At 35.1% G+C, this 24,597-nt stretch overlaps 1 protein-coding gene across 1 annotated transcript in view; it reads left to right on the forward strand.

Annotated features, from left to right (window-relative positions):
* Positions 1–24,597, forward strand: part of aff2 (ALF transcription elongation factor 2) — a 172,848-nt gene that overhangs the window by 13,043 nt on the left and 135,208 nt on the right. The window contains exon 3 of the mRNA XM_088926059.1: positions 5,975–6,081. Within this exon, the coding sequence (XP_088782185.1) occupies positions 5,975–6,081 (107 nt within the window). The remainder of the gene's footprint in view (positions 1–5,974; positions 6,082–24,597) is intronic.

Below are 24,597 nucleotides of genomic sequence, written 5' to 3' on the forward strand. Positions count from 1 at the left end.
TTTTTACTTATTAAAATAAAGGAGCTACAGTATTGTCAACAGTTTTAATCGATGTTTTAATAAAGTTTCAGGAAAAGACAAACCTCACATTTATACACAGATCTCTGGACTGTCTTTGTCAGCACTCGCTGCTCAGCATCCCACCCCTGGCCCTGGCCTCCACTGACCTCGAACCAGCCCATTGCTTGTATCATTGGTCCAGTTGTTCTCATGGCCCGGCAGGTTAAAACTGAAGAATGTCCTTAAATACCCATCGTCACTTCATACCCTTTTAAAATAATATCACCTGTTGAGGTATTGTCTGCATCTACTGAATCATTATTCATTTTACAAATGAGACCTTATAAAGCCAGGCTATTTGCAAGAAAAGAATAATGATTAAAGTCAGCCTGTTGTCAAGAAAAAACCCCACAAGCCTTAGATTAGAACAAACCTAGGAAAACCTGGTTTGGCAAAAGAAGGTCACGTCTGCATAAAATTGTATCAGTTCCTGCTGTACTTGAGAATTATGCTATGCCGTCTACCCAGAGAAGGCGATACTTTCAGAATCTGTGTGTTCAAGGTTTGAAAAATCGTGCCATACAATCCCTTTAGAGAGAGGAAGAGAGAAGGAGTGTGGGAGGGAAGGAGAGCCTCTAGGAATCCTACACCTTCTTCTGAGTGGTCGTAAAGTGGCACCTCCTGTCATTGTTGTTAAGTCAATAGATTTCAATTAACAGAGTGCAGCTCTTTGTAAGATACACAGCAGATTCTTCGGGGGGGTGGGAGGAATCTCCAATGTTTTGGCACAGCTGAATATTTGCCTAAACCAAGTAAAGAAGGTTTTTTGACTTAAATTAAGACATTGTACCTGGTTATAGTTATTTTTTACAGTTAAAACCTTTTAGTTATCTTGAAACTTAAGGTGCCTTTGGAAGAAAAACATTACAAATGTGAGGAAATTGTCCAATTTTGACAAGTGATAATAAAACATTTTCTTTACTGAGAGAATAGGGAAATAAAATCCATGGAACAGTATAACAGTAAGGTAAATGACTAAGTATCTTAATCCTATTGAAGTTGCTTAAAAATAATGCACACATATATAGGAGTTAAGTGTATAACGTTGGAGTACAAATAGATTAATACAAATTTGTTTATCCAGTTCTGCACATTACAGTCTGAAAAATCTATTTACCTTGTGCTTTGGTATGGGCTTTTGTATTTTCTCCAGTACTCTCAGGGCTGCACTGTGCTTGAAACTCTGATGGACCACTGTGACAGTTCTCTGTCTCATCTAAAAAACCTCAGCAGAAATCCAGCAAAGACAGAATAAGACAGTAGTGACACACCCTGTCAGCCGAGGTTGTAAGGCGTTTAGTTTTTTTTGTCACAACATGTTATCAACCCATTTAGAACTCTTGTATCTTGCATGCTAAAACACATCATATACAAGATGAATTGTAATAACAGATCCTGATGCACACAAAGACAAAATATGTTTCATAAAGGATCAAGGATCTTTTATTGTGTGAAACAGTAACAATGGTTCGGTTCCCTTAAAGAGAGGAGGTTTACTCCGAATTCTTATACATAGCTACAGTACCAGTCACACTCTACAGTCTAGTGCGATTGTGGGCAGATGCCCAGAATGGACTGGTGCTCTTGATTTGATCTGGAGCACCCTAGATCATGCAAAATATTGACTTGCTTTCTGCAGTAGTAAAAAATACTTTTAAATAGATAAGACTTTATTGATCCCGAAGGGAAAATTAGGCATAAGGGAAAAGGGAAAAATACAGGCATAGATTGGAAAACCAATCAGGTGACAAACAGGTGAAACAGTCTTAAAACAGGTAAAGGCAAAACTCTGGTTGCATGTGTTTGGATAATGAGTCCTGTGTATCTGAATGAGCTGCTGTGGATGTTGAAGCTGAAGTTTCTGCAGCTGAGGAGTGTGATCTGAGCAGGGAGTGAACATACATGGAACTCACATCAACTTTGTTAGGAACTATAAGGCCAGCAGGTGTGAAAATGTTTCTTTCACTATTAGTTACTATTTCACACTATTAAGCACTTTTCAGTTACAGCTTCTTTAGACTGCTTGTTTGAGAATGAAGAGAAAAATATTTATGGCATACAGTATGTGCTTTTTTACTTTCTTCTCTTAGGCATTTTACTGTCTGTTTCTGTGAAAACTACATCAATTTTCCTTTCTGCATCATTATTTATTAATATTGTTTAAAAATGGTCATTTCTTAAATATGGTAATGCCTTTTTAACATTCTGACAGATAGAATTTTTTTTTACTGTTTTTTTTAATATTTGCTACCTGTTTATTTTACTGCCCAGAACAGGAATATTTCCAGCACAAACATTTATAAATGATTTGACTGCTAGAAGCTATTTTCTAAAGTGACTTTATAAACAGAGCATTAATTATTGTAATAAAATGCTATACTTATATGGTGTCACAAAATAGGGAAATACTAACACTAGAGCAGAAAACTCCATCAATCTCTGTCTAAGCAGAGCTTCACAGCGACAAGCTGTTTATCACTTATGCCAGTGTTTATGCAAGAGCTGAAGGCAAACATTGCACCAAATAACATGAGATAAGTCAAACAGTGCATATAAACACTGTAATAGGTTCGCATTAATACACATTCATATTTAGTTTGTAATATATCTTTGTGTAGCACATCTCTGAGGTTAAACCCATTAGTTATAGAAGTATCATTCTTTAGGTAAATTAAAAAGTACCTTAATAAAATGTAAGACAGGGCCCATAGTCAAAACACTCAGGTGCCTAAATGCCCATTGATTCTGATGAGAAATTAAGCACCAAATGTCTTGATTATAGAGCCTGAAGTGAGGAGTAGTTTTGTTACATCGCTTTTGTCATATAAAAATGTAGGCAGCATTGTGTTACAGTATACTAAGGCAGTTATTTTTATTAATGTTAGAAAAATAACTTTAAAACTAGATTGGGTTTGGGATTAATCTAATTTAAAATAACATTTGGAATATACGAATGTAAATTTACTTTGAAAACAACTAAATAAAAGGTACATTTAAGAGCATAAACACACCCATCTGTTAGATACATTGTAACAAAGAAAGACAGATATTACTGTTATCTTAATATCTTTCTAGAAACTTGATTTGTATTTAATGTAATATGATATAGATTGAGTACAATTGATATGTTTATTCATTCACTGCCCCCACACAGTTTTGAAAATGTCTTTTATGATCAAATAACATATTTACTTTGATTATGCTTTATCAATGTTGCACATGCTTATTTAAGCTTCATTTTGAATTAGCTGTGCAGCAAAGCAAAATATGTTTTCCAAAATGTTCCAAAAAAGAAGAGAAACAGTACTCTGTGTAGTCAACAAATATTAACATTTGAACAGTCACACATAGAGACTAGACCAGGTTCACCTCAACTTCCTAGTTATTAAAATTGACTGAAAGTCTGACTTAAATTGACTGAAAATTGACTTAAAATTATAGACCAGTAGTGTTCTTTTAAATCTATCACAGTGTAAGAGGCTAGATACTGTATGAAGGCAAGGTGTGTTGTACATCGCTGTTTGATCTTACTAAATGAATGTAGAGAGTCATTGCAGAAATCTCTGTCTCTGATTAGTCTCAGTGACTCACAGACAGAAACAGAACAGAGAAACTGAGAAAGATGAGGTGTTGCAGTTCTACGGTTGTATAGAGATGGATAGCAAGATAGACAGACCTGTAAAAGCAGACAAAAGAAGGAAGCTGGGGCTCACCAGGCAGACATGAGTTTCTTAATTCCCTGTCACTGATGCCACTGCTGTTATTTCTGACAGGGTTAATTACAAGAAATTAAGAAGCTGCTCTGAACAGACTGTACCTTTCGCACTGCAATAAAATGCCAGTTCTGGCGTGAGGAAATTTCATCATTAACGTGCCTCCCTTAGGGCTAATACACACAGCTTTCTGAACGTGAATCATAATCCCACGCTGTACCACAACTTCCCCCTCCCTGTGCAGGAACCTGTGTAGATGGCATATCAACGAGATGGACTGTTTTGGAGTGCTCCATCTTTAACCCATTCCTGCCTTAACCCTGGTCATCTGCTCTGAAGGTTTCCATATTTATTTATATTTTTCCAGGAAGAAAAATAATTAAGTGCACATACAGTAGGAATGATGGGGACTTCCTAAGATGATGACAGTAGTGCAAGTGCACAAGTTAATTACCAGCCATAATTAATTTATTAATCAATTAAATAGTATCACTTTCATTTATTTCAGGAAGGGAATATTTGTTTTTTATAATACTTAATTTTTTGTAAGCATAAACTGTATTACTTTTGTTTGTTTTGGAAAAGGAAAAACCTTTACCCTCCTGACCAAAAAGAAAAAAAACATTTTTTAATGCATTTGTTTTGTTGTTCATGTGATTAGTCTCTTGCCATTGTGTGTGACCCAGCTATGGAGAGTAGAATCCTTGAAAAATTGCAGGCCCAATATTCCACCATTGATTTTGATGATATTTTTCACTGCTAAAGAGGCAGCAGTGAACCTCCAAAATGAAGAGTAGAAGAAAACAAAATGAGAAATTTACAATAATGGCTATTTTGTATCTCTCTGTTGCTCTAAGGTGCCTTAGTCTTAGTTCACTATTTTAATTAGTTAAGCAACAAAGTCACATTGATGACTCAATCTGTTAATTTCTTTTCTCAAATGTATCTAAAAATGACATTTCCCAAGTGGTACTACAATGCAAGGGAGACATCAGTGTTCAGATGAGCTAAGAGACCTTGTCTGTTCTTTTAAATACAAGAGACAATGGATACCAAGGAGACAATACCGATTTGTTCACTTTGTATAGAGTAATGGTATGTAACTAAAGCCTGAAAGCACAATATTACTCCTGGTACTATATATAATATCTTTATATAACCTATGTATGTGTAGGCAAAGGTCACATCCACAAAAGAATACCTTCTGACTATCATTCCAAGTCCTCATTTCCTCTTATGGGATTTGTTACATTAATTTTCAGAAAATCTATATTTTTATTTTAATCAGATAAAAATATAATTTCTACTTCTATCTTAGGAATTTAAAATATCTTTTTAGTCTAGCCTTCTCATCTCTTTTCCCCTGCTAATTAAACAATGACAACATGAGTTCACAAACCATGAGCCACTGTCAGTTTCTCATACAGTATTAAAAGCATCTGACTGTCTACACTAAGAGGCCATGCTACCAGCACCGCGCCACATTTCCTCATTAACTTCACATAAGACAGACTCCCAGTAGCTGAACTCTTAAACCTGTGTCACGGCTCAGACTTTTTATGAGCCTCTTAGCTGAGTGACTGATGTTTCTCTGCTTCTGTCAGATCTGGGGGCACGGCTGGCATCTTTCTTCATTTGCTGTCTAATGCTGTCGTTCACACTGCCACTGAGAGCCGATGATCACTGCTGCTTATTGAAATATGCTCCACGTTGAAGCGCTGCTATAGGACTGTAGGAATTCGGTTGTTGTGAACTGAGACAACTGAGTTTGGCTTTTCTGTTCACAGTGCATTAAAAGTGAAGCAGATTGATTTATCATAAAGGCATATCTAATTTAAAACAGGAAATATTGTTCCACTTCCTTTTCTTTATTAATTACCTGCACATTATACTTGAAGTTATTATTATTACTAATAATTACAATTATTATAAGAACAATAGAGCGCAGCTAAATCATTAAGACTTTATCCAGACTAAATGTGATAACGCAGCTGTTGGTAAATGGTAGGATCGTTTTTTTCTAAAATGGTATTCTATCAATAAAATATTTTCTTGGGTGCTTTTCATCACAGTATTTAATGGCTGTTAGTGGGATTTACTACAGTATTCACACCATGAGGTGCTTGGTCTCATAGTTTGAGTGAAATATGTTTGTGTTCTTGTACATGTGAGTGAGTGTACAAGCACATCCTGTCCAACAGGGTGCAGTCCTGTGTTTCTGGGATGGGCTCCAGGTTGCTGCGACTCTCTGCAGGAATAAGTGGCTTTCTGAAACCGGATGGATGGCTCTCCATGTGAGTGGGATGATGTGAGAGCAGTGGCATGTTCCCCTTCTCACACAGAACTTTGCAGATCCTGCCCTGATTGAATAAGTTGGCACTGGGTCAAGTTTAAAAAATGGCCTAATTAATTTCCATTGTGGGCATTCTCTGTGTTTCCCAGCTAACAGCACTTTTCATAAATACTGTATAACCACAAAATGGTGCAATAAAGGGGCACGAAGGACTGAATGGCCCCCTTGAGTGTGGCTGTTCTAGACATTTTGTGTCAAAATAAAAAAACAAACATTATAAAGGAAATAATAATTTACTTCTGCCATTTCCTATTCATAATGGGCTTATTTGCTCAAAGTATGATAAATGTCACTTCAGTACTGCTAACTTGGGACACTGCATATAACTTGGTAAACCTATAAACAGAGTAAACAGGTATATATGATGAGATCCTTATTATCAGAAAACAGTCTTTCTACTCTTCTGTTGTTCAGTTTGCTAATGGAACATAGTAAGACAACAATCAGTGGTAATCTTTGGAAAACTTAGTCCTTTGCTTATTGTAACTGATTGTAAACTCCCACTTCATGAGAGCTCTACCTGTAGAAGGAGATGAAGTATTTGCAAGGACTGTGTTGGCCGGGTCTTCCAGTTAATGGCTGTTGATAAAACCTATAGAGGCAGTGTGTATAAGTATGAGAACAGTACAGTACAGTATGTGTTGTGCCACTTCCAGTAGTGGAGTGTCTTCATGGGAGGTTTAAAATAGGCAGCTCACAAAGAAACCGACAGAAACACAGCTAGGTAAAAAAAGTACACTTTTATTTATAGTTCAAGGCAAACCAACTAATACTCAAAAAAATCACACAACACAAACAAAAACCTAAGCTTCTCTTGACAAGACTTCTTCAGTCCCTCTAAAGTAAACGGGCACCTACGCTGCTGGCTTTGAAACTCTCCTCCCAAAAATACTTTTCTCACCAAGATCCAGACCTACTTTTCCAAAAGCCAGAGTTTGTCTCTGAGACTCTTTAATACAATAACACTGACTCTTTTCTAGACTTACAGATTTCCACTTTTCTGTGGTCAGTTGCTTCCTTCTCCCTGTGATGCAGATCTCTCACAGAAGATTTGCTCTCCACCCGAACAACAGATAATGATAAACTCCTTAGAAGAAGTCTCAGCTTCCTTGTTTCTTAAATGCCACCCAGTCAATTGTCTTCCACCAAATGGTCAGGTGACTGAGGGTGGCAGGTTATTGCCCATAGCTTCCAGGGGAATGCAGTACAGAAAAAAATCATCTTGTTTGAACTTACCATATTATCACAATATACATTTATATTAAGAGGAATTAAAAAATAAGCAAATGAGTGTTGGAATCGATAGCATTACATTTTTGAAACCTCTCAGTATAGTTTTTGTGTTAGTTTAATCCATTATGAAGGTGTGTCATTTAGATGAAAAGATACAAAGAACTTAACCCTTGGAAGACTGGGAGCTGGGTAATTACACAGGAACTGTGCAGAGTGAAGCTGCACATAAGTGCTCCTGTCCTTGGAGGCCTCTGATTCTCATCCTGGTGTCTAGGCCTGAGCAGGTTTCCATGGAAACTGGGGAACAGTTAATGCAACTGGAGACCTAAATTGTATTATTTTTTATAGAGAGGCGAGCAGTAGAATTTCTATTTATGCTTATACACTAATTGAAATTACCACTTTTGACTGGGCTTGGAGTAGACAGTGGTACTCTAAGAGCTATAGACACAGATGAGGTCATTGATCTAGATTAAAGTCTTTAAGCATTTTTACAGTCTTTTCTAATCCCAGTTACATGATACATTCTTAACAATTTTAGCTACTTATATTTGTTCATAATGTAATATAATTATGTAACTGGTTCTGCAATCTTTCAGTGCTTCTAATACTTGTACAGTAAGTAATCTTTCGGACAGGGATTTTTATAAAAAAAGCGATAGATTTTTCTTAGGATTTGTGGGCTTTGCAATGATGATAGAACCAATATTAATGGGACTGAAAAATAAATTTCATTGTCTAAATGAATAAATATATTAAATTTAGCAAAGAATCATTTTGAAGAGTGTTTAACATTAGATTATAGAGTTGAAGGTTTTTAGGTCATGTGTAAAACCATTGTTTCACAAGTGACAGATATTTCCGATTGAATATTAATTATAAAACAAATGCTCCTGTTTTAGGGGAAAGTAAACAAAACCTTTAGTGGCACTTGTCTGTTGCACTGTTATTTTTAGCTGTTTGTGAAAAGCATTTTCTCTGAATGAAATAACATTTTAATTGAATGTAGCAACTGTGGTTAGAAAGTGCTTATTTAGGTGGGAGGTGTGACATCATTCATCATTCTGGATGTAGGCCTTTTCACAGCTCTCCCCCACCTGTGTTACATTATCTCTTCAGAGATCTTTTATAGTAATGCAGTACTAAGAGAACTCTCACACTTACAGAGTCCCAGTACTTCAGTTAATTTATACATAATGTGATAGGACAGACAAAGTCGTTTCTTTTGATAAACAGTTAGTCTTGCAGTGGCCACTGGTTGTGTTGCAAATCCTTTGTAGTTAGAGTGAGCTACTGGGAGATGACTGTATGGCTTTTACACATCAGTGTCAAAAGAATGGAGGTAATTATGGGCAGCATGCTGACGAATGTTCTAGATTTTTTTTAAATCCTGCGAATTAACCAGTCTTTAATCCTTTATAGTCTTCCAGTCGTAAAAAGCTAAGAATGGTGGGAACTTTAACGACTGGAAAATTAATGGAACACCATAAGGGCATAAAATCAGAGACAGGCATGGAATAATGTAAAATGCTAAAGAGGAACATAATGAATAACTGTAATGTTTATTAATTTCATGTATCTTTTCATTGGATTGTTACAGATATAAACACAACAATTATTATTTTATTAATGGCATCGGGCACATATTTACAAATAATAGAAGGACAGATGACAACTCTCAAATCTTTACCTTGGGAAACATATTCCTGTGAACATGGAATAGAAATTGCTGTATCTGATACTAGAAAAATAAGTACATATGTAAAAGAATACTAACCTTAGTAACCTAAGCTTTTAATTTTCGTAAATGGCTCACAGCTTTTTCAGGGATTACAGACATGCCCATGTAAAATGTTTAAAAAGGAATGAAAAGAAAGTAATTTTGGATGAAATCCTACCACCCTTTTACAGGTTAATGAGCTTGTTGACAGTTATGTTCAGAAAACAAGACACATCCTACACTGTTTTTGCTGCTTTTTATCAGCTTCCATGCAGTACAAGTAGAGAGACTTTACTACAATTCTAATCTCCTTTTTCTCCTTTTTATGATAAAGTGGCTGCTCCTTGTTATTCTTTGTTATCAGGGATCAACGGCTGTGTGTATTTGTGTGTGTGTCCCTGGAACCCAGTACAACCAATTGCAGAGTAGGCTGCCACATCATAAACATTTTTGTCTGAAAGTCCTTAGCTTCCATACTGTGATAGCCTTTCATTGCCTGTGAAAATGGGTTTTTGTGCACCGTAAATCACTGACCGTTTGGCCGCTCCTTATTGTAGGGAATTCCTTTAGTGATAAAAACTATAATCCCTTGACATTCACTGATATGTGAGAGCACCCTTTTAAATAGACCAGCCTGTAAATTGCTTACATCCTTTTTCTTTCACTATTTCTTAATCTACTTCTTACATCAGCTATTAAATTATACATTTTATAGTATTATGTCTTTATATTGATTTCTTACTTGTTCATCAGACGTTCTCTACTTAACTATAACTGTCTTTCTTGTGTTTTATTGAGTTACAGTTAAGTCGTTGTTTTTTATTAAAGTAGCATTAAGCACCAGTATATAGAGTATTTGATTCCAATAACCAAGATTTGTCTGCTGCATGATATTAAAATATTGCAGTCTTATCTTATTGTTTATTATAGTGTTTTGTCAAAATATATATTTCCCAATAATAATGCTGGGAATTGTTGTCTCAAAACATTGAAAAGTTCCAGATAATTTATTTTTTTTGATAAATACAGCAGCGTACGGCATATTGAACTAATTTAAAACAACAGTAAAATACATATACTGTATATGATCCGTAACACAAAATGATATTTATATTAATGTATACAATTCAAATTTAGATGATAGAAATACACATTATCCAGAGAATGTCTGAATCTCATAGGATGCTAACCAATTTCCAGCAATTAAATACTAGATATGAAGTTATTTATGAGGTTTATGAATAATTTATAGTTTAAAAAGTAATTAATATTAAACATATATGAATAGTTTAATGTTTATAGCTTCAGAATGTGCACATTATAAACAATTTATTTTTTCATAAGGCTAGACATACTTTTAATTCTACAGAATACATGCAGTTTGATGGGGCCAATAGAAATAAGGAATTCATTATCCTCTGGAGATTTGTTTGTAGATAACTTGATTGAAAATTGGTAACAATCATCTGTATCAGTGAATTGTGTTTCCCTTATGAAGGCTAATGCAAAAAAATACATCCCCAAAGTATTTTCCCCCAAACAGCTTTTTTACCCCCTATAGCTGGCATAACCTAGCAGTAATTTGCATCTTCTTTGTTTCCTACAGCCTCACTTATCCAGTATGCAGTGCCAGCTGTCCGTTTGCAGTGCCACAGTATGCCTGAATGCAGAACTTAATAAGGTCATGGAAAGCTGAGAGTGTTGGCAGTCACTGATGCATGCTCAAATAATGCAATAAAACAATACTGTAAAACATTCTTTCAGAATAACACCAGATCTGCTTTCTTTCTTTCATTTTTCTAATGCTCTTGGGACATAAATTGGAAAACATTCAAAAGCAGAAAGAAAGCAATGAAAACAGCATAGGTTATCACCTATAAGAAGTGTTATTATTTTATATTCAGTACATAGGGACCCACAGTTTCTTTAGGTGGACATCTGAAGGCAATAATTGTAAAAACTTACATTGTGACTTTGTTTCTGCTGTGTGTGGCCCAGAACGGTGGATAAACTGTGGCAGGCATGTGTAAGGCATTTATCTTGTCTACTTTCAGAGCCATAAAATTCTGCCTGGTCAAGGCTGGGAATCCCTGTAGGACTAGACAAGAGACTCCCAGGTCTCCTCTAATCACTAAACATGGGTTATGGATAATATCAAACAGTTGTAGGACTGGTCCCCATACCTTATCTGAATACTCAGAAGCACTGCGATCACGTATTTAACAGGAACATCTTTAGTTCATAAACTGTCAGCAGCAGGAGAATAACATCACAGCATGGGCAAAACTGTAAAGGGAGATAAAACACTAAAGAAGTCTGACGATTAATGAATTTCTTACTGTTTAAAAATGTTAGGTTAAAAATATAAAATAGAAAACAAATACACTTATTTTTATGAAAAATTTTAAAACAACTAGGTGAATGAAAATATGTTGATACTAAAACTGTTTAGTGTCCCAAAGTAAATCAACAACGGAAACAACAATAAATTATATTTTATATGGCACTTTACATTAGTTTTTTTTAAATAGTCCAGTAAAACAAAATGTGTTTTTTTCTGAAAGGGCAAAGGCTTTAGAGCCCAATGGTTAAAGGACATTGAAAAGTGTTGATTATGTGAATACATTTATCTGTGGTTCCTCCTCTGACCTAAAGTGATTCATGCAGGCTTTTTTAGAATAGTCAGTACAGCTGAGCATGAAGATATCAAGGAAACCCCACAAAATTTGCATTTGTTTAACAATGATCACCACCAGTATTACAGCTATCTGTTATGTGTGGTCCTGGATTTTGTATTTATCTGTATAAATTTGATCTGCTTAATACAAGAATACCCTTTTTATGTAAAAAATGGGGGATGCCGTGTGTGGTTTATTTGCAAAAGAGCAATGTTAACGACAAACAATTTTTACAGAGTGGGAAGAATATACAAAAGACCTGTTATGTCAAAAGTTCAGCAGTTATATCAAACAGAGTTACTTGTTTCAAGATCAAGAACTTGGAAGAATTCATTCAAATCCCAATTTGCTTCAGTAGTAATATTACATTGGTTTGAGAAGCTGAACACTGGTTTTAAAGTAGATTAACATGAAAAGGGTTGATGTTTTAATGACCTGCTTTGCAAGGATATAAGGCTGTATCTGATACCAAGCTGTAAATAATCCTGTTACAACAACCTGTTTTCTCTTTTTTCACCATTCAGACGACTTAATTCTTTACTTTTTTATAAGACAAAACACTGTCAAGTGTTTAGACCTGACAAGACCACTACAGGTTACCTGAACAGGAGGAGTGTCAATTTTTATTTTCTCTGATTCAATCTGGTATATTGTAATACTTCAACTACTGAAGGCCATTTTATAAACTGGGGGGAATTTTAGTTCTGTAGATGAAAGCTTTTAAGGTTTCCTAGAAGTTATGTTATTGAGAAATGACCTTTGCATCTGTGTATACACAAGTGTAAATGTGACACTTACTCTAAGCAATCTTTTCCTCCTTATAACACTTGTTCTCCAATTTCACAGTGTAGAGATGCAAACATTTTTATGAACTTATAAGGGTACCAAGTAAACAATGTTCTGAAGCATCTTTAAATGTGGTGGTATGAAGACGTAAGAGAGTAAATACACTCAGACGCTCATGAAAGAAAACATCCATTTCCAGGTGCAGCTTTTCAGATCAAGAATATGACAAAAACATTTCAACAATACTGAGAAAGGAACCATGGTTTACTGTATATTCTCAAAAAATACTCACTAATACAGGCATACATAGAAACAATTGGAGCAGCTCTGTGTTTTTTTAACGTAGTATGGCTATATTATATTTATATATTATATTATAGTTGGTTATATTTGTATTAGGAATTTATAGAATCCTTAAAAGCAAACGAGTATTCATTCCAAAGATTTCAAGGTTTGTTTGTTTGCTGGGCAAGAATAATATTTTTACGAAATGCTACTTTATTTGCATTATAGAGGAAGATGCAAAGTCAGGGAGTGTGTGTAATGAGTAATAGGGGATTTGATTGTTTGCACCTGTGTGCATCCTGGCTGAGTCAGAGGGAGGCTGTTGGTGCTAGCGTCAGAGCCAAGCTGCAGTCAGACTTGATGAATATGTCTTGTGTAGAATTTCAAAATATAATGGGCCTTTGTATAGCCAACCCACATGGTATCAATTGAAGCTGCATTTACAGGCCTAATCACTGGCCAGTGCAGCAGAGGAAAAGCTTGGCTAGACAGATGGGAAGAGCTGCTGTAGACGGGGATCAGGGCAGAACTGCTGCTCTGTCGCCCTAAATCCTCTAATCTGATGCTATTAGCAATATGGAGGACCAGCAGCAACATGGATAAAATCTCACTCACTGGAAATGTCATTTAAAAGGCACTTTTGAGATTTCCCAGTCATCTAAATAGGCTTTAGTGAAGCAGGCACTTTGTTTGTGAATGTGGCAGTGTACATATATGTGTGTGGATGTGCTGGAGGTGACTGTTGGAAGAATACAGTATATGCGATAATGTAGCTCTAGTCTGGCATCCTTTTTGTGATGACAACCAGGCAGTATTGATTAATTGCAGTACAGCAGAAGACCTTTTTGTTGCTGGCTTAAATGCCCAGACACAGTAAGTGTGCCGTGTTGACTTTGCTGCAGCAGAGGGGTGTTCCATATCGCCCCTTTTGTGTTGATTGTATGTGACAGCTAAAGATTCATAAATCTACTATAATAGCAAAAACAGACTTTTAGAGTTTTCTTCCATTTATTTGTGTTCAGTATATAAATACCATGCTTCCAGGAGTTCACAGAGTTATTTTTTAACCAAAAAAGTTTTTATGTATTACTTCTGTTCAGTTTTTCTCTCAATTTGAAGGGCACAATTGCAGTGCTGTTTAGCCTTATTATATTCTGCTATGGTTATTTTCATGTAAGTGTATTTTAAGAGGTGGCATGGCATGGTGGTGCAGTGGTCAGCATTGCTGCCTGGCAGAGCTGGGGGTCTGGGTTCAGTTCCTCAGGTACATTGGTGTGGCGTTTGTCTGTTCTCTCTCTGTTCATGGGGGTTTTAATCCAGGGGCTTCAGTTTGCTCCCACAGTTCAGAGACATTCTCATTAATTAGGTTTATTAGCTTGTGGGAAAGCTGGCCCTGTTCTGAATTTGTGTCTGTGAGCCTGCCCTGCGATGGACTGGTCCTGCCTTGTGTCTGTAGCACCCCTTGGACTGGATGAAGAGGTTGTAAAATTGATGGATGTACTGTCTTTTTGTAGTGAAGAAAAATATAATTCAGTTTTTCAGGAAAACAAGTGACTGACTTATTTGAAAAAATGTAGATTGTAGAGTATATAAAAAATACATCAGACTGGGTAATTATCCTAGATTCTTTATTTCACCTGATGAAAATATTTTAAATAGTTTGTGTACTCAGCTGTAACCCATTTATTATCTCTTTATTTGAAGTACTTAAGCAGACATCTTTGAGCTCAACATCATGGGTCATTGAACTTCTAATAAATCATTTTTCTAATTGCAAAACAACAATTTCCACATACTGCAAATGGAAATTCAGTTCAGGTTCAGGATAGCTGCACAAGGTAGATGTGGAAAGATGGTTTAACACTCTTTGAAATCTTATAATATTTTGTATATACTTATATATATATCTAACTTGTGGTATTTGTGTTTGTTGATGGAAAAAAACATCTGTATTCTTTCCTAATATAAATATAAAATTATCCCCCTAAAGTATTTCTGCATTTAGAACAATCTAAAAACATATGTTCTCTTAATTTTTGTGGTGACAGTAATTAATTTTCCTTATTTAGGAAGAAAATAAGAGCACAGAGAGGCTTCTACACAGTTATGCGAGTTTATGTCTAAGATATAAGATTTTTGTTACATAAAAACTAGGTGTATGAAAAGAAGTGTCCCATTATATTATGTGAAACTCCATTCCAATGGCTTAAGAAGGGATCTACTGTGTGAAACTAGTCACAAGCCAATCATTGAGTTTCAGTGGCTCAATGGGGATTTTGGTCATAGGTGTCCTTTTATTTAGTTTTTTAAATGAAATTCCTTTGCCTAAATCCTTCCTTTAAAAGAGAGATTGCACTCCTCACCTAGCCATTTCCTCATCATAGCTATAGCAAAACTAAGTTAATTGAAGGACCAATTTCCGTACTTTCGTTGGAATAGTGTTACTCATGAGCTCCAAACCTCTTTCAAAGTAACCCTGCCCTGTAAGCTGTTTGGGTTCAGTCTTGAGCTCTGGACTTACATTATTTATCTCTAAGGGTCTCCGGTGATTTGTGCATTGACACAGGCTTTTTGTTAGTATCTTCAATGTTTATTTCACATTAATATACATTGTTCATTTGGTAGTTTATTGCAGTTTTGTCCTCCTTGATGACAGTAGCAAGCAGATTTATGAAAATTAAAAAAATAATGTACACATGCATTTTTGTTGCTGTTCTTTGAATGTGTTGGAATCTTCACAAATCTTCAGAAACTCTGTGAAAAACACCTTCAACTAGTCAGCAATTTATTTCCAGGCCTCAAAGTCTTGTGTAGACCAATAAGACACTTATGCTAACCCCTGCTGATGGCAGTGCGATCTCATCCTTTGGTGCCTTTCCTACCTCTTGGGAGTGCTTCTAAAAAATAAATCACCTAAGAATGTAGTTATATGAAGGCTAGCAATATCATGGCATATATCCTTCTGAGAAGTTTTAATGTTATCTTATTTACAAAACTGCTGACTATTTTGGCTTCAAGTTAAGGCAGACACACTCAGTCATGGATGGGTTGGAGAAATTCATGCATTGTGTGAAGAAGGTGATAGAGATGTTGACTGACCAGATAGCTTTGTGACCCAGAGAATGACTAAACCCAGTAGTGACACTCATCAGTTTAGTTGCTATTGGTGTCATTTGCATTCCCTCTGGGAGATTTTAAGATAAATAAAATCAACACTAACTTACTGTACTCTTTGCAAAAAAGAAGTCTGAATAATTGTGAAAAGGGGTGACTTAGACTTCCATCTTTTCCACTGCCGTTTAAGAAAATGCACATAAGGCAACTGTGACCTTGATACTGAGATTAGATAAACATCCCATTTGTTGGGGGACCTTCCTTTATTTAAAGCAAAGAATGAATCAGAATCTTACCTTGCATTTAGCTGGTCTAATAGGTATAATTTGTAAGGTTTTTAGGGTCTCTATTCCTGATAACATAACTTTTAAGTTGAAAGTAGAAATAGTTTGGTAAATAAAACTAAAATGATTACTTATCTCTTTAAAATTTTAGTGTATCTCACAAAAATTGTACATATATCTAAAACAAAAAAATGTTTTAAATTTTTACTTATAAAAATTTGCTTGAAGGGCCCAGGTGTCATGTTCCTTTTATCAGAGTCAAACTGAAGACCAGAGTAAGGGTTTTGTTAATACAGTAATGCCTTCCCAGTGGTAACCATGGCCTCTTTGTATCCTTGGAAACTGGAGTGACCACATTAATGTGAACGTCCACAGTTTATAATTATAAAGGAAGATTACAGACATTTTTAAAGGAAATGTAAAGTAGGTTTTAATATGTTAAGAGTATACATAGGCAAGTGTGGAGGAGTGCTGTTGATGTTATTACGTTTGTCTAGACATTACTAAATAACTATTTTTTTGGTAAGGCAACCTTATTTATTTATATTTTAGATGTCACTGTCTGTACCAACAAGAAACTCACTTTTTCCCTGAAAGAGTGAAGGAAGAAATCTGCATACCAGCACTGTATGTAATGCGACTACAAGAAGCATCACATTACTAACTAACTAACATAGGTTTGGTAAAATTATAGTGTAATAAATTATATAGTTATAGTAAAACATAAGTAAAATTTTCATTGTATGTATTTGCGGCATTTGTTGTGAACTTTGTATGGATAATTAGCATGGGTACCTTCCTTCAGCTTACGCAAAATGGATTTTGTTCAAGGGAACGTACAGTAAGTCTTTTATTTACTATTGCTATTGTAGGCTACATTATGAATGTAAATAACGTGTTATTAATATTCTTTTGACAACACTGTGAACAGCCATGACCCTGCAGTTATCTTTATGGATTTGGATAGCGGACCTGCATGATAATGCAATTCACAGTGGCTTTTAACATCTTAGCAACACTTGATTGCTAACTGGTATGATTACAATATGGCCTGTGCTCTATGAAGAATTGTCCTTATTAAGCACGTTTACATGGACAATCACTCTTATCTTACTTAACAGCAGGAGTTCTCATTGAAAACAGAAAGTGATTATGATTCCTCTACAGTGTATGCAATTTGCAGTTTTTCATGGGCAGTTTTATTGCAATGCAAATATGAACAGTGAAATCTGATTAAGGACAATCAACTGAGGCAGGAATTCTGTTAACTAAACTTTATTTTCAATATATTAATTTCTTTTAATTAACTAAGAGATGGGAACTGAGATTAAGTGTATAATATATTGAAAGTAGAATGTAAATTAAAGCTGCTGTAATATTTAGTTCTGTGTTACAAGTTTTTGTTCAAAGTTCTAGACCAAACAATTTTAGAAAAGGAATTAGAAACTTGCTGTGCATCCCAAATAAAATAGAATGTACCTTTGAATGCATACTGCAATGTTTCTTCCCCAAATTGTTTCCTTCCCCTGTAATACAGTATATCATCAATTTGCTTGAAAAGAAACTTAAACTTAATGTCTGTTATAAACTCTCTAGATTTTAAAATAAAATCTCATTTCAGTATTTATTCACATTATTATGTGAGCACAAGAGAGTACTGTTAGTCATAGCAAATAATGAAAATGAGTCATAGCAAAGTTAATGATATTGTTTTAGAAATACTTGGGAAATTAGTGGCAGTCTCTGACCCTTAGCACAAAGCAAAGATTCAGAGTCAAATTCTGTATCAGATCCATAGAGTTCATTGTAATAAGAGTGTCACAGGTTAATCAGCCTTAACTTGCACAAAAACAGCTCTTAGACTTGACAGTTTACTTTTTACTGTCTGTGGATTTATTAAGAGTGACATTTTCTCCTCTAACACCTTTGGCTAAAAAAAAGGTTTTCTGCAAATGGTCACCTATTAATATGAAGTCAGTGACAACTTCTTGAAGAAATAATACTAATCCACATTCAATTTCAGGGACTATAAAATCTTGTAAGGTCCTGTAAAGAGATGTAGTTGATACATTGAATTTAATGAGAATTTAATTTTAAAGAGTGTTCTAAATCATTTCTACTAATTACTGTAGTATTTTAATGCAAATAACATAAAGTAAAAAATAATACAAAACAATATTGAACAAATATTCCCCAAGTATTCTGTCACTTTATAACTATTGCATGCTCCAAAAATGAGCCAGAGAAGATGCCTTCCACCAGTACAAGAAGGAAAGATGCTTAAGTTTAGTCTCAGGTTTGCTAAAGGTAATATGCGTTATGCTTAGAGAAAAGATTAACTTTAGGGTCTATGGCTGACAGTGCCCTAACTTTAGTATTTCTTTCAATAAAGCATACTGAAATTTAATCAGGACTGGATTTAATATATCCTTTTCACTGACCCATAGACTTTTTTATAAATGTTTTTTCCAAAGCTTATCAAAGTTGGAGTGTGATTTAGTGATACAGTCTGATCATGAAGCAGTAAAAGCTGTTACGTTTGTGCTGCCTTGAGCATCTTGTTTAGGGCAGAACTGTAACTGACAAACATTGTCAATCATGCAATGAATTTAAAATGAGGCAAAGATTACTCCTTTTAATATCACTATAGCCTAAATTTACAGATTTGTCCTGTGTGCTAGAATATTTTCAGCCTCTGAGAAAAAAAAGGCTGTTTAACAGTTTGACATTGACATCTTCTCAACAGTAATGACCAAGTCTATCATTGTTCAGTAAAAAATTCTCACTTTTTAGAGAAAAGTGACAGCTGAACTTGTTCAAAATGAGTTTGTTGAGAGAATCACATACAGTGAAGAATTCCTCTATCCTTCTTTCTGATTCCATAGTATATACAGAGACTAAATGTGATTGGGGATTAAATCAATAAATATAAGTTTTTTTTGTTACAATATTTCTTGCATCAACTTTTGAAATCCCCTATGCCTGCTGTCATCACATTTGTTCAATTGTGGTACTGACGGAACATTTTGGATATATTAAGCCCTGTTTTCATTATCTCTTTAGTAGTGCTTAATGTGAGATAAAGTGACACATGCATCAGTGGATTGGAGTATTTTACGTCATAGCTCTCTGTAAGAAAACAAATTACAGTTGTTAAAGTTTGACATGCTGTTGTATCTTGTGTTCTATCAGAGTATACCAGTATTCTAGAATTTCACAAACTTTTTTATATTTCATGACAAGTGTACTTAACACTTTCAAAGATTGTTTTATACAGTTTTGCAAGTTCTTCATATTGCACACAAACAGAAGGAAAAGTCCATATTTACTTCAATAATAATCAACAATGACATCAATGGAGTCACCTCTGCCTTTGAATAGCAGTTTGTTGATTGCAAAAAATTAAGCTATTTCAGTAATTAATGATGGGTAATAGTGATCTCTCATGAAGCAAGCTGATCTGAGTTTCATAGAGTGGACAGCGCTATGCCTTTTTATTCCTTCCACATTACAATGCAGTTTAAGTGCTCTTAGGCTTCAGGAATGCTTATTTAACCCTGTATTAGTTTTTGGTAACTGTTTCCAATCACAGTATATAGTGACAGTTAATGTTCAATCCCCATCTCCTGTTGAAGATAAAAATGTTCTGCAAGGAATCCAAAATGCTGCATCAGATTTTTATGAATATTCTAGTCAATCATTTTTTTTAGACCATCATACACAGATAATAATTTCATGATCCAAAATCACAAGATTGGAGCTTCAAAAGACCTGATCTGGATTTCTTTTACTGAAATTTTTAGGTTGAACTGTATTGCCTTGATGTTCTGTACTTAGGTGGCTATTTATTGTCTTTTATAGTTCACCCAGGGTCTGTCTGAGTCTTCTTGTTGTTCAGGTGTTGATTTATCAAAAGTAGTGCCAAGCATTCTATTCAAACACTTTTAATTTTCTTGTATGTATTTTCACACTAGACCTATATAAAATGAAATATAATCATAATCATACCTACATCAAGATCATACTCAGGCCTACAAAATTACAAAATTTTAACAATAAAAAAAACAAATCAATATCACTGTACTGTCTAATCATCCAAGTACCTAAATAATTACTTGTAGATTTAGCAATTACACAATGTTGAACATTAAATACCTTATGAAATATAAAATACATTAAGTGTAAAAGAAAATATGTAAGTTATTGCTATATCTATTTATATTTAAACATTATATTTAATTGAGAAGGAGTGCACTGTGGTTATCGTAAATTCATGTGTCTTGCCTTTGTCAGTAGATTAAATTGAGTGTAAGTACTATATTTTATGTTCAAGCATGAGTATGTCACAGCTCTTGTACTTCAATTACATTACATATTGCCATACAGATTTCCTCTTATGAATTGCACTTAAGTTCTTAAATGTACCCATCTGACCTCTTTTGTTGCATTAAGTGTATGAAATATAAAATGTACACTACTATTTGGTATGCATTTTGTTATTATAGTTCCTGTTTTTTAGTTTATTTCTGTGTAATTTGAAAGTGATTTTCTGAGCTTTTGAACCCAGCGGATGTTTCAGTACATCATGAGGTCTGTTTGCTAAATTGGGTCAAGAGCTGAAAAATAGGCTTGGTTTCTCTTAAAATATTCATAACATGACATTTCAGATGTAATGCAATTCCAGAATTTTTCCTAATTTGCTACTGGTTTTAATCACCGCTTCTCATATTGTTAACAGTAATTCTTCAAGGAAAAGGAAATTAGATTAACTGAATATATTTTACAAGTCTGGGTTCTGAATTTGAGGAAAATATATAGGACATGGAGTCTTTCAATTCTGAACATTTACACTTCTGTGAATTAAAATGTGAATTAACCATAGTAAAGGTTTTTTTTAGCATGGGGGTAAAATAATATTTTTAGGATTATATGAAATAGTGCCTTGCAGTTCAATTTGTGATGTTGTGTCACTGCTGTTAAAAGATAGGTTACTTCTTAGTTTTATTCTATGAAAATTTGATATTGTAATTCATTTGAAAAGGTATGCTAATGAGTGACCGTGTCTGGCGGTCGTAAACATGAATTATGCTATAGGGCTATAAATAGTGTGTCTTATGTGCTTTTTAGAAGATTTTCAAATAGCATGATTTAATCTAATCTTGGATATTTTAGTAGTAATACATACTCATGTATTTTAGGGACTCTTAAACCAACATTCAAGACAATGGATCCAACAGTGTGCTCTAGCTGACATGAGTATAGTATCCAGCTAACTGCTTAGTAGCAGTGATATGCAGCAAAGAGGAGAGCAGGGCTGGAGGAGTCAGTTTGTAGTGGTTTAACAGAATGACTGTTCAAGTGGGAGTTCAAGAGCTCACAAGAAAAAAAAAGAAGAGAGGAAAGCAGATGGTGCACTGAGGCATACTGTGTGGCATAACTGTAAAGTACAAAGACATTGGACTTCCAGCCTGTTGGTAAGAGGAGTTGAATGGGTTCAAAACAGGCGTCACTGACCTCACTCACTTGTGAGTCTGGTTGAAGTTACAAGAGATGTGTCACAGCATTGCATTTCTGTGCAAAGAAGGTTATAGCTGTCACGGATGTCGGAAGGGACAAACCGTGGAATGGCAGGAGAGCGGAAAAGACCCTATGCATAGCAGCGAGATGGGGGTTAGCCCGGGCTCAGCTGTTCAGGAAATGCCGTATAGAAACCTTTGCCCTCAGGCCATGGACAGGAGCGACCTGGTGCTAGGTGGATCTCAGGACATCCAAACCTCAATGCTGAGCGAGGAGCCAAGCCGAAACAGGAAGTAAATAGGCTACACAACAAGACACACCAGAAAGACATGAATATTCACAGGGAACTAGGTACAGGACAGAAGCAGAGCCCCCTCTAGGTGTACTGGGCGTGACAATAGCAGGCAGACCTCCTTTATGTTTTGAGCAATTGTAAGATACCTTGTGCAAAACTGATACTTTGTTAGGATGGAGAACATGTTATTTTTATATACTGTACATGTATATGTGTAATCTGAACCAGCTCAGGTTTTAATGGTTTTATAGGTACTATAAACAGTGCAGGATAAAAAAGAAAAGAGCTGTAACAAATATGTCCTAATTAGACCTAATTAGCCTTTATATGGATTGTCACTAAAATTCTATTCTACTGTTTTGTTATAAAACGTTTACAGCATGTTTGATCTTGGGTTAAAAATTGTTTTTGAAAACAGTTTAATGATGGAGCATGCATACATCCCTTGAAATATAATTTGCTGTGTGCAGCCTCCACTGAAGGTGTGTTGAATAGCATAATGAAACTGTATTGCATAGTGCACATTTTTTGGAACATGTTTTATTGATTTTTGCAAAATGCTCAAGTGATAAAAGACTTATAAGAGCCTTATATTTACAGTCCTTGGTTTGTGCATGTTTTTTTACTTTGAAAAAGTACTTCATATGTATTTAATTTGTATATGCTGACATATTTATACTTGGTGTGCATATGAAAGACTATAATTTAAAAAGAGCTAGAATATGTGGAAGCATGTTTATGTTAAAGATACTGAAAATTCAACAATTATCAAAGCTGAAATATCACCCTCCTATGAAGGAATCACTGCTTTGTGAGATGAAAACCTGATAACATATTAATCAAATCACAATGATAAAATTAATTTTAAATATCAGTGAAATTAAATAAGTTTACTGTATATCCGATTAACTCAGAAGTGAAAAATATTTTTCATTCTTTCCTAAAGCCAGCATTGAGTATATATAATGAAAGTGAAATATAGAAACGTCTACTGTTTTCTGTTCTTTGCATGCTCTGGGTCTTCACAGTAAGTGCTCTGTTAATATACAGTATTATCAAATAAAACATGCTTTTAATCTTTGTGAAAGTTTTCTTAAATATAAAAATTGACCGCGGACACTAGTTACTGTATGTAGAAGAAACTCTCATGATTTGAAACATATAGTGTAAAAAGATTTTAAATCTTAAATTTAACTTGATATTAACTTGATGTAAACTAACACAAATCTTGATCATCTTTCCTGTCTGTCCAGCAAATGATCGAGAATTTAGAAAGATTCCCACCTCTACCATTCTAGCGTTAATAGAGTAGATAAGCAGGTCCTTATAATTATAAACTGCAGAAATAATTGTAACAAGGGGCTAAATGCTTAGCTGTAGTTTTAATTAGCTGGTGCTTCAAATTAATAATTGCTGTTTAAATCAGAAATCAGTGACTGTTGTTCACTGTTAAATTCTAATAACGGTGCTGTTCGTTTTCCATTATATCTCACCATGTGAGGCTTTCATTGGAACTGCATGCAGTGCTGGGAATAAAAAAATGGTCAGAGCTATTTGGTTATCTTCCAAGAGCAGTGGAGCTCAGTTGAGATTAAATTCATCCCGTTTACTGTGGATATCAGAATTAGCTATTTTATGTTATGTGGGGAAGAGGAGGAGGAGATGGGTTAAAAAAACCTGCAAATGCCACATTTTGCAGGAGCGATAGCATCAGAGAGTCTTGCATTCTGCTATTTAAATTGTCATCTGGAATTTCCTATCTAATTAACTGATACAAAAACACAGACAGAAAAAGACCCAGAACAAACAGAATTGAAGCTGGGTGCTCACAAGCGTCCCTGAGCACATGTCACACAAGGCCTGTCAGCAGTGCAAGTTGAAGCTTGTTTTTTTATTCTTTTCTTCTCAGGTTCTTAATTACCCCCCCTCCCCATGTTCCCTCTAAAACACCATTGCATTAGGAGTGAAGTTCTGTGTCAGGGGACCAGAGTGCTTTAGAGCCGGCCATGACAGCTGTAAATTTGATCTATCAGCCTGTCAGGTCGGGCTGTCAGGTGCGCACAGTGAGGTGACATGAAGATAACTGACATCTTGCTGTCATTACTGCAAGGGGTGCGTCGTCAATCTTTCTTGTATTTTTTTCTTTCCCCCTCTGTTATTTTTTTCCAGTTAAAGGAATCGCCTGTCTCTCCCAAGCTCAGCCTCGTTTTTCTTCCCTGTGTTCCCTTCCAAAATAATCTGTTGATGGATTAAATGCTTTCGAAAATCTAAAAAGGCCCAAAAGTGTGCAGAGAGCAAGGACAGATTAAAGACATTTTCTCACCCCCTTTCTCTGTTCCTGCCTATCACAACCTATGGCACGCTAGCTCTTAATCATTGTGTAATGTGAAAAGATTTAATATTTATTCCACTCTTCCATTCCATTGAGTGACACTGCTTTTTCTTACCATTTGATTCAACTGAATTTATAATCAGAACATAGAGAGATGCAGGAGTGCAGTATGGACTAACACGGAATAGCTAACAGTGTGATCTCTTATCGGTGATCTCCCATGTACT

This window comes from Atractosteus spatula, chromosome 9 (genome assembly GCF_055471065.1).
Source record: "Atractosteus spatula isolate fAtrSpa1 chromosome 9, fAtrSpa1.hap1, whole genome shotgun sequence".
NCBI lineage: Eukaryota > Metazoa > Chordata > Actinopteri > Semionotiformes > Lepisosteidae > Atractosteus > Atractosteus spatula.